General features: G+C 46.0%; 1 protein-coding gene across 1 annotated transcript in view; it reads right to left on the minus strand.

The window, feature by feature from the left end:
* Positions 1–6,562, minus strand: part of LOC146789359 (ATP-dependent translocase ABCB1-like) — a 502,439-nt gene extending 495,877 nt beyond the window's left edge. The window contains exons 1-2 of the mRNA XM_085631305.1: positions 6,101–6,562; positions 5,570–5,661 (exon numbers count right to left, since the gene is read on the minus strand). Of these exons, the coding sequence (XP_085487431.1) occupies positions 5,570–5,661; positions 6,101–6,124 (116 nt within the window). The 5' untranslated portion in view covers positions 6,125–6,562. The remainder of the gene's footprint in view (positions 1–5,569; positions 5,662–6,100) is intronic.
* Between the last annotated feature and the right edge of the window lie 9,155 nt (positions 6,563–15,717).

Below are 15,717 nucleotides of genomic sequence, written 5' to 3' on the forward strand. Positions count from 1 at the left end.
CCAAACTCTTACCGTCCCTCAATTACGCGCAACAGGCATTCCCAGGGAAATACATTGCACCATCTACAGAAAGATATTCAGTTTACCAGCTTGCACCAGGAACACCTTAATTCGTTTGGAATTTGACTTTAACCAACAAAAGCTAGAAGAGCTGGCGACTCTCTCGAAATACTTCTTAACAACAGCGGCCCCCACAAACTCTATGAAGGCTGTTTTAAAATCGATTTTCCAACAATCCAGCAACCCATGGTCCGCCTGTCTTGCTTTAGCCAAAGAACTGCTGCAGCTTGCCACAGAGAATTGGGACCCTATCATAACTGACTATGCTACTATCAAGGCAACAATAAAAAAACAATTGCGGCTACGTTCTCGCACTTTGGACATGGAATCCCTGGCAGCAAGAGGCTTTCATGAGACCCAAAGTCTCCCATATACACGGTCCAGTCAGAAACCTCACCTTAGGCAGGCCGTGGGGACGCAAGCCCTACACAGGATTTTATCTGCCAGATTACACCCCCTCCCTCTAAAAGAACTATATCCAACAGTGAACACAAGGCCAGGCATTAGGGAGTGCCGCTTCTGCAATTACAAACGGGAATCCTTGGCCCACATCGAAGACAGCTTCGACCACAGCAAAGAACTCTTTATCATTGTCAGAGAGTCATTAGAGAATTCTCCAATTCCCTCAGACACCCAAAAACATCATCATCCCTTCCCAGGAAGTTTGAGACACCCTGGCGGACTTCTTCCATGACAAGATCTCCACCATCTACATGAACTTTTAATCCCAGGTCACCCCTATGACCTACTCGGCCACCTTGCTTCCACTAAAGCAAGCCCTGACCCCCAACTCACCACCTGGGACCGGCTTACCACACAGACCACCACTGCCATCAAGAACTCTGTCCACTCAGGAGCCCGAACGGATCCTTGTCTGCACCACATCATCAAAAGGGGGAGCAAGACGATAAGCAGTGAGCTCACCACCCTCTTCAACCTCGCCATCACAACGGCCACCTTCCCCAAAGAATGGAAACACGCAGAAGTCAAACCCATTCTCAAGAAACACTGCCGTGAGCCGAGACGCCTTGGAGAGTGACTGCAGGTATACCTAACAGGCCCTTATCAAGGAGGCCGTCGCAGTCCACGGATCAATATCATCAGATTGCATTCCTGACAGGGGTCTGGGCTGGATTAGGCCCTTAGAACCTTGCAATAAAAAAACAACACTCACCATAGTCACCCTTTGCTACCCTTTGCGACGCTTGCCCTGACGAAGTTCAACTTCTGAACGAAACGCGTTGGCTGATGCTTTGCGCAAATCCTACCGATTATTTAAAATAAAGATTTACATATTTTTTGCAACAAAGACACTGATGAGCTTCTTTATTGACGTTTTACCAACTTAGGCGTGCACCTCTCCATTGTTCCCAAAGTACTTTATCTCTGCTTGGCAGTTGGCATCCCTCAACGGCGGGTGCAGGAGCAGATCGTGCACACCGGCTTTTCATCATACTATTTATCTATCACTTAGGGATCACATGGGGGAAGTGCGACAACTGGAGTCTGCCGTTGGTTCTCTACTTTCACCCATTCTTAAGAAACCATCCACCAACGCAGCAAACTCAAAAACTACTGCCCAATCTCTCTGCTCCCCTTCCCTGCCAAAGTCCTAAAAAAAAGTAATCAACCGCCAATTCACACAACACCTGGAGAACACCCATCTTCTGGACCCCTCCCAATCCGAATCCCGCACCAACCACAGCACCGAAACCGCCCTTATTGCTGCCACTGACATCAGAACCCTTCTCGACTGGGAAGAAACGGCGGCCACTGATTCTCATTGACCACTCAACAGCGTTCAACACCGTATCCCACCACAAACTGATCAAAAGACTACACCTCATCTGAATCCAAGGAGACACCTTCAAATGGATCGGCACCTTCCTCATCGGAAGAACCCAGAGTGTCGGTCTGCCACCGTTCATGATGGAATCCTAGAAGATCATCTGTGGCGTTATTCTAGGTTTGTCCCTCAGCCCCTCTCTAACACCTACATGACCCCCTCAGAAAACCTCACCAGAGCCCATGGACTGAACATCATATTCTACGCAGACAACACCCAGCTCATCATCTTGCTCTCAGAAGATGCCTCCACCACAAGAACCAACTTCCGCAGGTGCATGATGAGCACTGCTAAATTACTGGAAAACAACTGCCTGAAACTCAACGCAGACAAAACGGAAGTGCTGATCTTTGGCAACAACAACTCCTTGTGGAATGACTAGGACCAACACCGACAGACCATGCTCGTAACCTCTGCATTATCCTGGACAGCAAACTCACCATGAAAACCCAGATCAATGCAGTCTTTTCTGCCTGCTTCCTCACTCTTCGCATGCTCCAGAAAATGTTCAAATGGCACCCCCAACAACACCAGATGCACCGTCACTCAAGCCCTAGTCACCAAACACCTGGACTACAGCAATGCACACTACACAGGAATCACCGCTCACCTCCTGAAGAGACTGCAAACGATACAAAATGCCGAGGCCAGGCTCATCTTCGACCTTCCCAAACTGGCCCACATTACCCTTCAACTCCAGGAACTCCATGGCTCCCCATACAGAAGAGATGCCAATTCATATTTACTGATCCACACCTTCAAAGCCCTGCACAACCAAGGACCAGCCTACATCAACCACCGCCTGAACTTCAACCAACCCTTCATGTATCTGCGCTCTGCCTCCCTCTCCCTCGTGCACACCCTCTGCATCCGCCAAAGCCACAGTGAAGGATGTTCTTTCTCCGACCTCGCAGCTAAATCCTGGAACGGACTCCCCCTGCACCTCTGGAACACCACCTATCTCCTAGAATTCCAGAGACACTCAAGACCTGGCTGTTCAACTTATTCCACCTGAAGCTGCAAGACCTTCAGCGGCTGGTTACCCTAATTGGTGACTAGCTGCGCTTTACAAATTTACCTTGATTGGTCGATTGACTGATTCTAGGATGACAACACAGCAGAACGTTGAAGCCAGCAGATATTTATTGTGGAGCAATATTATGAAAACGGCGCTTGCTTCAAGTTTCCAACAGACTTTCCAGGTTAAATCCAAAAACCTTCAAAATTCATAATTTCCTCTTGATTTCCCTCGCCAATGATCTCAGTTAAACTTCAATGCAAATGCTTAAAAGAATACCCATAAACATTAATTTTGTTACCACGGAATATTGCTTCATCATTCAAAGAGCCAATAGAAAGAAATGTGGAATAATGTCCAGGACAAATGTCATCACAAAGTTATTTAATTTCTAAGAAGTTGTTTTCACCAACTTCTTGCAAGTGCTAATGAGAAATAGTTTAAGTCTTCTTTTCTTAAAATTTGCATTAGTCCCAGCACATTTATCTGCATGTATGTGGTCACGTTTCCAGTAAAATAGGATGGCCGAACCTCAGCATTTGGCTATCAGTCTTTCTTACATCAAACAAGTCAGACTGACTGATTAACAAGCCCCCTGGAGCTGATTTTGAGGCTTTCTCATTTCACACTGGTTTAAGCAGTTGGGGGCTAACATTCATTTCGACCATTAAAATTCCCGAAATTGATGTCAGCCGTCAACTGGAAAAAAAGAAACGAATTAAAGCATTAAAAATGTGAATCTATCTCGAATTAATCATGTTTTCACCACGCTCTCCCACAAAACAATTTCACAAACGGTTTAGAATATTCAGAAACGGAATCGAAGACAAGCGCTTCAAATAAACTGTTACCGAAACTGAAGGATTTTTGTGAAGGGTGAAGATCGGGTTTGTCTCAATAGTGAAGGGAAACTGAGTTCTGGTAGACGGAGGCGCTGCCTAATTTTCCTCATTTGGCTTCCTTTGACAGCTATAGATTAAGCATTCATCATTTTGTTTAAAAGAACCTTTTGAGGTCGTTCTGCTGTGAACTATGTTGTTTATTCGTTCTAACTTTAGCCAGGAAACATGATGAACGGAAGCCTTCATCAACTAACATACACTGGAGTGTTATAAATGGCTGTTTTGATTAGGTAACTGTATTGAGACATTTAAACTGCGAAGCAATGAATAACCTGTACGGGATGGAAAACAATTTGAAGCAGTGCTGCTGCTCGAAACTTGTTTAAGTATGTTTTAAACTGTTAAAAACACGTGTCCCATCATAGCTGGAGTGTTCAATAAAGTACTAGTTTGCCACAGTACAATGATGATGTAAAAATAGGATGCAACACTTTAAGGCTTCCAGTAGCTATTAATAAACCAACCTTGCAAATATTAGTTGTTGAAGTCAAAAGATCTGTGCGTCTGGTGGGACGGGGCACAGAACCTGAGGGCACAACTGTAGAAAACACCAAGTGGCTGGCCTGGGTGCGTCATGAGGCCTTACCCAAAAGGCTTCAATTACATGGCACATTTTATGAAACAGAGGGCACCAAATTTTCTTTGTGGTTTGGCATTATGAAGTATATTTGTGTTTTTTTATGAACATAGATTTTAAAAACAGGAAAAATTGTTTCAGGTCTTGCTCACATTGTCTAAGCCATCACAAGACACTTTAATGCAAGTCACAAATTAACTGAATGGCTAGACTACGAATACAAGTACACTATGGAGGCCACTGGCTGACTTTCTTAGATCATTCATATCTGTGCAACTTGCTCCATTTCCTGTGACGATATATTGAAAAAAAATTTTATTGTACATGATGAAAGGTGAGATGATGATTCTGAAAGCGCTAAAAAGGAAGGATGGTGAGAGTGGCAAGCTTTAGCAGTGACAGTCGCAAAAGCACATCCAGCAGTCTGAGACTGTTTGAATGTACGTAAGGATAGGAAATGGGGCAAAGGAAGGAGGGTGGTCTGTAGAAAGTGAAAAAGCTTTTTTGCAGATAGGGATGGGCTGTTTACGCACTAATTAATGGTAGTGACAGAAGAGCCTTGATATGGCACCTCGACGGGATAGGCAGCAAGTGACGTGATCGGAGTGAGGAATTGTGTGAACGATGATTGAGATAAAATAAATCAGCCTGTCTGCTGTATTTTTTATTTGCTGGACTTTAGATATCTCAGTGGCAGAGAGATCAACGTAGAGAGAATCACAATAATTCAGATGGGAATTTGTTTGTGAATTAAGTAACGATTTGCAGCAGCCACATGGGAGACAGCAGCACTTTTGAGAAGAATGCACAGTAGAATAAAACAAGTGGACGTAAGACAGTTTATTTGCAGAGGAAATGCTAAATGGGGATGAATAGAACGTGCTTTCATGTGTTTGATTTATGCCACAATTTTACTGTCTAGCACAGTAAATGTTTCATAGCACAGTGCGGCCGGTTTAGGCGCTATAAATAACAGGCATTACCCCATTTAATAGTAATACATTTACCCATGCCTAGTTTCAAACTCGTGTCCTGCAGCCCACTATAAATGGTAACAGAAAGCCCTTATCAGGTATAATTGTTCAACTGAAATTAAGAAAATGTCACCACTTTAAGATAAATGATCGGGCACGCAATATAAAACAAGCAGGGACATGTATCTTCACCTTTTCTTATCAGAAACGTCTTTGAAGACGTGGTCATCCTGAATACCATTTACTTCAGTCTTCTTTATTTTATCGTCTGGGTCCAGCTGCTCCTGCAGGGGAATATAGTCAATAATGATTTTAGCCAGTTAATTTGTATAAACAGTCCAGTGGATTTGTAGCCACATTTTACTTCAAATAATCAATATTTGTTACGATTTTAAGTTCGTATTCTATGCTTTAAGGAGCCATACTAGCAGCAAAAGCTTGCCGAGTGTTACAGAAATAGGTTACAAATAGTCGGGCAACGTAAATCTGTAATGCAGAAAAGCTCCACTCACAGATCCGACGACGCGACAGAAAAAATTTGAAAGCGAAAATATTAGAGATTGTGTATAACACAAGCCAACCTTCACTCTTTAAATGCGATAACTATTACGTTTCTAAGATTCTTTCACAATATCTTATAATATTCCCCACTCCAGGGTCCTCGAGTGAACCCTGCGCGCGCTCTGGGTGCGCGAGCGTCGGACGGAGCTCGGAGTCACTCACCACTCGGAATGATTTCCTGCCCATTGCTGGCGGTGTATGCTCAGCACGTGTAGCGCTGTGACGTTCTGCTCCCTGGGCTGTTTGCGCTGGACTGGTGCACAGGCGGAGGCGAAAGGCTCAGAAACAACCTCCCAGCTCCTCCCACGTGCTGTAAAACGCTGAAGGTCCACCAGGGCACAGTGCGCGAGCCGGCAGGCTGCCGTAGACAATACAGATGGACCCTGTCACTGCTGAGAAAGGGCATCCACGGGCAGCGACATAGCCACGCCCCTTCGGCCGCATTCACGCCTCTGCTCATATTTATTAAACAGAGAGGCAGGATTTCAGTGGGCAATTTCCCGTTACTTGTGTTTTGCAGTCATATGAAATGACGTGCACAGAGCAAGGGTGTGGTAGTCTCATCGTAGGCGCGCTCCCCTTCGTCTACAGTTAAAGGCACAGGAGGCGGGAGTGCTTGTCCTCGACAAACTTTTCAGTGGTTGGGTCGTTTTATCTATTATAATAGCGTGGGCTCCGGTCTCCTCCCACAGAGGCGTCACTGCTTCTGCTGTCATAGTTTCCACGTCAAGATCCTCCTCTCTGTGATGCGCCAGCCCCCTCTTTTAGGGTAAACCCGGTAGTAGTGATAGAATTAGTATTTGATTTACAATACGGACCTTTCAGCCCCAAACGTAGTTTGGGCATTAAACTTATCTGTGACGCAATGCATCCGGTCGCGGTGGGTGTGAAGGTTCTTTGACTTATTTCAGACTTGGCGTCTCCTTGTGCAACAGCCAGCTTCTTTCCGCGGTGTTCCTGCTGATGTCATTCACTTACTGATGTTATGTCACAATAAGGATGAGTGACTAACTGTTCAGTGGCGTTGGGCGTCTGCTGATCTTTTCAGGGAAGGACATTTTGCACTGGGAACTCACCAACTCTTCTGTCTTTTCCATCTTCCCAAAAGTGTTCTGGTGTTTTTTTTTCTTTCAGTCAGATAAAATCTGTATTTTCTAACAGTCAAACCTGCAAAGATCAAAACATGTTGCCTATGTGCCCTTGTAAAATTCATCATTAGATGCCATTAGTGCAAAAGAAGAACACTAGCAAACAAATGATGGACAGAATGCTGAATAAATCATACATTCACCCCCAGTCAAGAGATCTGGGTTAAATTCATGTTCTTCAGCTCACCCTGCCACCCCAGTTTAGACCCAGCCATATGCAAATCAGTCTTGACCCTGTGCCTCATGGGAAAAGTCCAGATCGAACTGCCAAGCCAGGTCCTCCCTGGACTAGAAACAAGTATCCTGGGTCTGGATTCTGGGTATTACCCTTCATCAGTCAGGCTAGCTTGAATCCAGTGCCACAGTGAGCAAGGGACCCACGTCTGGGCATATCCATCCCACTTAGGGTGAAAAGTGCTACGCAAACAAATGTTGGACGGATTGCTGAATAAATCATACATTCACCCCCAGTCAAGAGATCTGGGTTAAATCCATCGTTCTTTAGCTCATCATGCCACCTCAGTTTAGACCCAGCCATATGCAAATCGGTCTTGACCCTGTGCCTCATGGGAACAGTCCAGACCGAACTGCCAAGCAAGGTCCTCCCTGGACCGGAAACAAGCATCCTGGGACCGGTTTCTGGGTATTACCCATCATCCGCCAGGCTAGTTAGTGCAAATGAAAAACAACATCCAGTGACAATGGTCGATGTTTATTTATTTACTTATAAATATATTTTTATTACCCATAAGTTCCTTGTCTACATCCCAGTCATTACTTGTGAGGTGATGTTATCTCACAACAGGAACAAGGCAGGAGGACCCATACTCAAAAGAAATCAAGAAAATAATTTTAAATCGATGGGAATTGTTAGAAGAAGAAGAAGATTTCCGTGGATTATTCAGTGAAAAAACATTATTTGCATTCACTAGATCTAAGAACTTAAAAGAAATACTATCCAAAAAAACATCTAAAACCATGATTGACTTCAAAGGCACGACTAAATGCCATAATTGCATTCATTGCAATAATATTATACCAGGAGATACACTGACTCACCCACAAACAGGTGAACGCATTAAACTAAGACACTCTGCTGATTGCAACTCTAGTAATATAATGTATAGTATTAAATGTCCCTGCGGATTATTATACATAGAGAAAACAGAAAGAAAATTAAAAATCAGAATATCAGAACATAAAAGTACTATCAGGAACAAGAATCAAAATTCCAGTTTAGCTAAGCATTGGGTAGAAATGAGACATAGCATAGCCCAATTAAAATTTCAGATTATTGAACAAACACCTAAACAGGAAGGGGTTGACAATGCCAAAAGGCTTCTACAAAGAGAAGCTTTTTGGATAAAAAGGTTAAATTCTCTGGCACCCACGGGGCTTAATGACAAATTTGAGATGTCTTGTTTCTTATGAATTTACATTGATTGTAATACTGTTAAAAATTATATTTTGACATATCATTACTTTGTGTATGCAGCAATGTCAAGAAATTTCAATTAATTCATTGAAACCACAGTTATGCGACAATTGTAATAATTGACACTGATAATAGAGTACGCATAGGATTGACATTCACTTAACTATGACTAATACTAGACACTTCAAGATGGCGTTCGGGCGATATACCACCGCGGTGGTGCCGCGTAATCTCGCGATAATTGCTAGCAGAGTGATTAAGTTGCACTCAGGAAATGGTTGTTCACTGACAGACTGGCGGCTAAAACAGTTAGCGGTATACTCTAGACACGGGTAAGAAACATTTCAAGATTCAAGTCATGTAGCCAATATACGTCTTGTTTCGTGGTGTTAAGGGTAATTATATTGTTGCAGAATAGTTGGAAAGAGAAAACGCGAGTCGTAATCATAGCGGATAGCAGTCACAAGAAAACTGACGGTGTATAACGCCCTGAACGTCTCGGGATCGTTTAACAGACACGATAATGAGGATGCAACCACTTGTGAAGGGTTAGTTATTTTAATGAAGGCAAAAATAACACAAAGAAGAAACAAAAGTTATAGTCACTGGAATCCTCCAGGCTAAGTACGTTACCAGCCCACAGCACGGGTGGTCCTAACCGTCCTCTGCATATACGCCGGTCCCGGCGTACGCCAACAGAGGGCAGAAATGAAATGGCCGACAATACCAATCGGTAGGCTGTGAGGGGCACGAAGAGTGTTGGGGAGAATCGAGGAGTCAGGGAAACACCCAGCCGGGGTCTCTACCTGAAGGGAGCAGCCGCTCAACCTCTTCCTCAGACTGCACCGGGACGCGGAGTCACCTCCTGGTGATGCGTCACCGATACCCCAATCAAAACCAAGAAGACTGAACCGAGAGCAGCCGCTCGATCGATCCTGTGGACTTCCGAGTCTGTAGCGCGGCAAACACCTCCTGGTGTGCGTTACAGCTGGCAGTCCCTGTATCTCTGGTCGGGCTGGGAGTTACGACTCCAACCAGCAAAAGCGCCACTGCGCTTTGACTCAGCCGAGTCAAAAAGCGAAGCTCAATGGTTGACCGGTAGAGCTTCCGGGTCCTTCACAGGTGACGATGGGGCAAGACACGGCCCAGGGAGTAACGACTCGACCTACCTCCGTTCTTGCCTTACTGGAGCTCCACTCCGGAACACTGCTCTTCACGAAGCAGGTACGTCGGTGTAAACACAATATCCGACAGCGTTGTACCTCCCGGTTCCTCCCTTTATAGGGCGTGTTTTCCTTGAGTTATGTAACAGCTCTCCTGTTTACATAAGGGCGTGTTTTCCTTGAGTTATGTAACAGCTCTCCTGTTTACATAAGGGCGTGCTTTCCTTGAGTTATGTAACAGCTCTCCTGTTTACATAAGGGCGTGTTTTCCTTGAATTATGTAACAGCTCTCCTGTTTACATAAGGGCGTGTTTTCCTTGAGTTATGTAACAGCTCTCCTGTTTACATAACCTCTCAACCGCTAAGCATCCTGGGAGATGTAGTCCGTTTTCGCTGGTTACCGTTTTCCTCCCCTCGCATGACAGGAATTCTTGACAGTACATCCTCCCTCTCAGCGGCTCCCCACGGGTCCAGCGCAGGCAGGAAAACGCCGATGGAACAAGGAGACCAAGCGTGGAGCATGAACCCCTTCAGCCGGTTCCCATGATTGCTCCTCCGGGCCATAGCCTTTCCACGCCACCAGGTACCACAGCTTCCCCCTGCGCCATTTGGACGCCCGTATGCCCGACACTTCATACTCCACCTCCGACTCCACGCATACCGGCCTAGGTGTCCCAGACGGCTTGGAGGGTGCTGGTTTGAGCAATGAGACATGAAAGACAGGGTGTATCCGCAATGACTGGGGCAAGCACACCTTCACGTTCACGGGACCCATACACTTGGTAATTCGGTAGGGGCCCATGTACTTGGGATGGAACACACTGTTCTTTCGAAACCTCATGTTTCTTGTGGATATCCAGACGTAGTCTCCAGTGCGGTACAGTGGCCCGGGCCTTCTCTTCCTGTCTGCCGCAGCCTTGTATCTTCTCTTGGCCTCAATTAGGACAGCCCTTGAGCGCATCAACGTGTCTTTTATGTGTGCCACCCGGTCCGCTGTGGCGGGAATCCTGTCCTCTCTGAACGGATGTAGAAATGGCAAGAACCTGGAATGTTGGCCATAGTTGCTATAGAACGGAGATGACTGTGTGGAGCTGTGAGTGGCGTTGTTATAGGCTATCTCTGCAACCCATAGCAAGTCGACCCATTCTTCCCTGCCCTGGTCCACAAAACATCGCAGATACTGTTTGAGCGTTTGGTTCAGGCGCTCGGTTTGGCCGTCCGTTTGAGGGTGGTAGCTGGTGGACAGGGCGGTCTTAACATGCAGCGCAGTGCACCAAGTCTTCCAGAATTGCGCAGTAAACTGCGACCCCCGGTCCGACACGATCACCCCCGGTAATCCATGCAGTCGTACCACATTCTTTAGGAGTAGTGACGCCAATTCCCCGGCCGTAGGGACTCTCTTGCAGGGGATGAAGTGCCCCATTTTCGTCAAGTAATCCACCACCACCAGTATCGCCGTCATCCCCTGGTCTACCGGTAGGCCCACCACGAAGTCCAGTGATATGCTATCCCATGGTCTATCCGGGGTCGGAAGTGGATGTAAGAGCCCTTGGGTTCGGCCATGGTCGGCCTTCATGGTAGCACACGTAGGACACTCCTGTCCCCACCTCCTAACATCCACTCTCATGGTTGGCCACCAGAAATGCCGTCCCATGCTAGCCACTGTTTTTTCAAAGCCCAAATGACCTGCGCATGGAGAGTCATGGCACCAGATGAATGCTTGTTTCCTTAGCCTAGGCGTGGGTATCAATAGGCACCTGCCCTTCAGGGGTATCCCGTCCTTCAGCTGCCATTCTCTGTGACTGAGGAGCCACCTCCGCCATGCGAACGACCTGATCCCTCTCTTTATTCCCCTCAGGAAAGTATCCGGTTGGATAACCCCCAATACCATCCTCGGGGAAATGATGGAACGCTCGGTCGCAGGCCATGGTTCCTTAACTGCAGATTGACGGGACAGGGCGTCCGCTTTCCGGTTTTCCGTCCCCGGCCGATATGTGATGCGGAAGTTGAACCCCGCAAAGAAGATCATCCACCGCAGCTGCCTGGGAGAAAGGTGTCTTGTGGCCGTCATATACTGCAGGTTCCGATGGTCCGTGTACACCGATACCACATGTCTTGCCCCCATCAACCAATGCCTCCATTCGGTGAAGGCGTCCTTGATTGCGAGAAGCTCCTTCTCCGCAATATGGTAGTTGCGTTCGGCGTCGTTGAGTTTGCGGGACATGTACGCAACGGGATGAAGCACCCCTGTGTCGTGGTTGCGTTGGGACAAGATAGCCCCCAGCGCCACATCCGATGCGTCCGCTTCCACCACGTAGGGGAGATCCGGATCGGGGTGAGCCAACACCGGCGCCTTACCAAAGGCGCTTTTCAGGGCCTCAAAGGCTTTGTTCGCCTCAGGGGACCAGACAAACTCCTTGGACTTCCTCAGTAGCTGTGTGATTGGGGCCACCAATCCTGAAAATCCATCTATAAACCGCCTGTAAAAGTTGGCGAAGCCAATGAAACTTTGGACGTCCTTCACGCTTTGGGGCACCGGCCATTCTTTCACCGCCTTGATCTTTCGTTCTGCCATCTCCTGTCCCTCTGGACTCAGCATCACTCCGAGGAATTCCACGGATGTGACGTGGAAGTCACACTTGCTGAGTTTACAAAACAGCATGTTTTCCCTCAGCTTGTGGAGCACAGCTGTGACGTGGTGTACGTGCTCCTCCTCACTGGACGAATAGATGAGGATGTCGTCGATATATACGACCACGTAGATATCCAACTCCTCTCTGAAGACCTCATTCAAAAAGTACTGAAAAGCTGCCGGGGCGTTGCACAGTCCGAACGGCATGACGAGGTACTCAAAAAGGCCAAACCTGGTCTTAAAGGCGGTCTTCCACTCGTCTCCGTCCCTCATGCGCACCAGATGGTATGCCCCTTTCAAATCCAACTTGGTGTAGATACGAGCTTTCTTGACCTGTTCCAGAAGTACACTGATGAGAGGCAAGGGGTACCGATTTTTTATGGTTATCGCATTCAATGCCCTAAAGTCCACACAGGCTCTCAGCTCCCCGTTAGCCTTCGGGATGAAGAAGAGTGGCGAGGCGGCCGGAGACTTGGACGGGCGGATGAATCCTAGCTTGAGGAGTTTATCCAGGTACCCCCGGAGATGCACGTTTTCAGGCTCCGTCAGGGCATACAGCCTGCCGCTGGGAACGCTGGCCCCTGGCACCAGGTCGATCTGGCAGTCAAACTGTCTATGTGGTGGTAGCACTTCCGCCTTCACCTCATCAAATACATCCTCAAAACTGTGATAAGCCTGGGGGAGAGCCACATCTTTTTCTGCCGCTGTAGCCACCGTCTGACTCCCGCTCTCATCTGCGTCAAGGGATTCCGTTCTTATTCCACAATGCAGGATGCAATACGGTGACGTCATTTCGAGGCGATGTGTTGGCCAATCCACAGAGGGGTTGTGTTTCTGTAGCCACGGCAATCCCAATATGACGCCATATTGGGGCGCTCGGATGATGTTAAAATCGATTTGTTCCAAATGGTTCCTCCCAGTCAGTCAACAATAGCTTTATTCGGTTAATAATTAAAACCATCAAAGCATACAGAAAATTTCATTTGCAAATAGTTACAAATAAAGATAATTAACAAAGAAAATTCAAACAATGCAAAATACACAAATATACATAAAAATATGTTTAAACAGATAATTGGCGCAAGTGAACGTTAAAAGATATAAAACAGGCCAAAATTTAAAAGACTATTTCATGATTTCAAAAGAAAGAAGATAAAAAAGGCCTGGTCTCGGACTCTCAAACGTTATAAAAAGAATAGAGCTAAAATATATTAAACTACGTTCGATTTCTACTTCTAATAGCCCCTGAAAGATAACTGGCAACTCCAAAACAGACAAAAGGAGAGCCCAGCATTTGCAGAAATACCAAGGCGGGCCTTACTTGGTCAAAGTGACAGTTCTTAAAAATTGGGCAAATAAATTTCTTACGTAACAGAGTGTAAAATTTGCAGCAAAAAATCATATGCAGCGTATTTTGTTCGGAGGCGTTATCACATGGACAGGGGCCCAAAGTGCCCTCTTTAAAAAAGCCCTTCGGGTGTGCTAGGAGCCAGGGTAACATGTCATGTTTAAACCTAATCAGTAAAAACAAATGAAAAGGGTTATTTATATAAGTCAAGTATGGCTGAATCTCATTGCCCATACTTAACATGACAAATCTCCTAACAGACGGTTTACACACTTCCACGCCTTCTCTCTGCAACTTTGCCCTGCACATGAACTGAGACTTTAAGTCTTTTATTTTCAATTTGGACAGCTCACATGGTCTCTCAAATAATTCTAGGCAGCCAAGACTCTCCATCTTAGATTTAATATATCGTAGCCAGGGAATGCACATGGCTTTGTCAAGGACCAGACAATCTTGTATAATGAGCTGGTTTAGGGTTGGTGGGTGCTGCGCCCAAACCCTTAGCCAACCCATTAAAGGGGCAACGGCAATCTGGTCCACTAGATACTCGGCCCCCAAATCTTCATGGATATTAAAAATTGAAGTAGAAACAGGCAATGACAAAAGTTTCCGGAAAAAGGCATTCTCAATTAGTTGAATCTCCACTGCGGATGCATAGCCCCAGACCTCACTACCGTACAGGGCCATAGGCACACACTTAGCGTTGTATATTTTCAGAATCGCGGGCAAGGGCTTGCATCCCAGCCGTTTTGCAAAACCCAACAACGCTCCAGTTGCCCTGGCGAGGATATTCTGTTTCAGCGCGCGTTGCGCGACCCATGATCCTCGGTCATCAAAAGTGACCCCCAAATATGGAAAGGTCTGGACTTTTGTTAGCACCTGCTTATTGCAGAAGAATTTAACCTTTTTTGCAGCTCCATCTCCTATTGTCATAGAATGGGATTTCTTAAAATTTATTACTAAGTCCAAAGAGACCATAAAATCGTTAAAACCATTTAAAAGGGCTTGAAGGCCTCTTGCAGTTCTAGCCAATAAGACCGTGTCATCCGCATACAACAACGCGGGAATCAACTTAGTACCTACTCTTGGGATGTCTTTACAAGATGAAGACAAAACATCCCCCAGGTTATTAATATAGAGTGAGAAAAGCAGGGGGGCAAGAATGCACCCCTGTCTCACCCCACGCTTCACCTGCCAGGCATCAGTTAGATTCCCGTCCTTATTATAACGGACCGCCGCAGTAGTATCTTCATGTATAAGTGCCAAAAAGGAAATCAGCACAGGGTCAAGACCCATAGTTGCCAGGGAAGCCCATAGTTTTTGGTGGTTAACCAAATCAAAAGCAGTCGATAGGTCCATGAATGCTAAATGTAAGACCCCCTGCTTCGCAATCGTATACTTCCCAATGATGAGATGCAAATTAAGGCATTGGCCAACCGTGCTCATTCCCTTTCTGAAACCATACTGTAGGTCCGAAATAATGGAGTTATCCTCCAGCCATGATGTTAACCGTGCTAGGACAACTTTACCCATTATTTTTATTGCGGAGTCAAGAAGAGAAATAGGCCGATAACATGCCGGATCCTCTCTTGCACCTTTTTTAAATATTGGTACTATCACGGCCTTACCCCAAGAACGGGGGACACCCTCCTTTGCTGCCGCATTAAAAACTAAGGTTAGAAGTTTCGCCCAGTAAATGGAATCTGCCTTGTACAAATCCGCCGGGACACCATCGGGGCCGGGTGCTTTGCCCTTTGCCATTGATTCAATGACGTCCTGAACTTCAGTCTCAGTAAAATTAATTTTCGATGACAGATTTGTATCCCCAAAATTTACAGGATTCTGGTCAGGAATCTCAGAATAAAGCCCACTAAAATGAGACACCCATTTATCTGGGGCAATAAGACAATCATTAATAATATTTTCCATTTCATTAAAAAGTGGGCTGTTAATTACTTTCCAAAATTGGGAACTACTTTTTAAGACACTAGCGTCTGACAATTCTTCCCACGCCAATTTTTTCAGGCAAGATTTCCTTGCCTTTTGTGCTTTC

This window comes from Triturus cristatus, chromosome 10, assembly GCF_964204655.1.
Source record: "Triturus cristatus chromosome 10, aTriCri1.1, whole genome shotgun sequence".
In the NCBI taxonomy this organism is placed as follows: domain Eukaryota; kingdom Metazoa; phylum Chordata; class Amphibia; order Caudata; family Salamandridae; genus Triturus; species Triturus cristatus.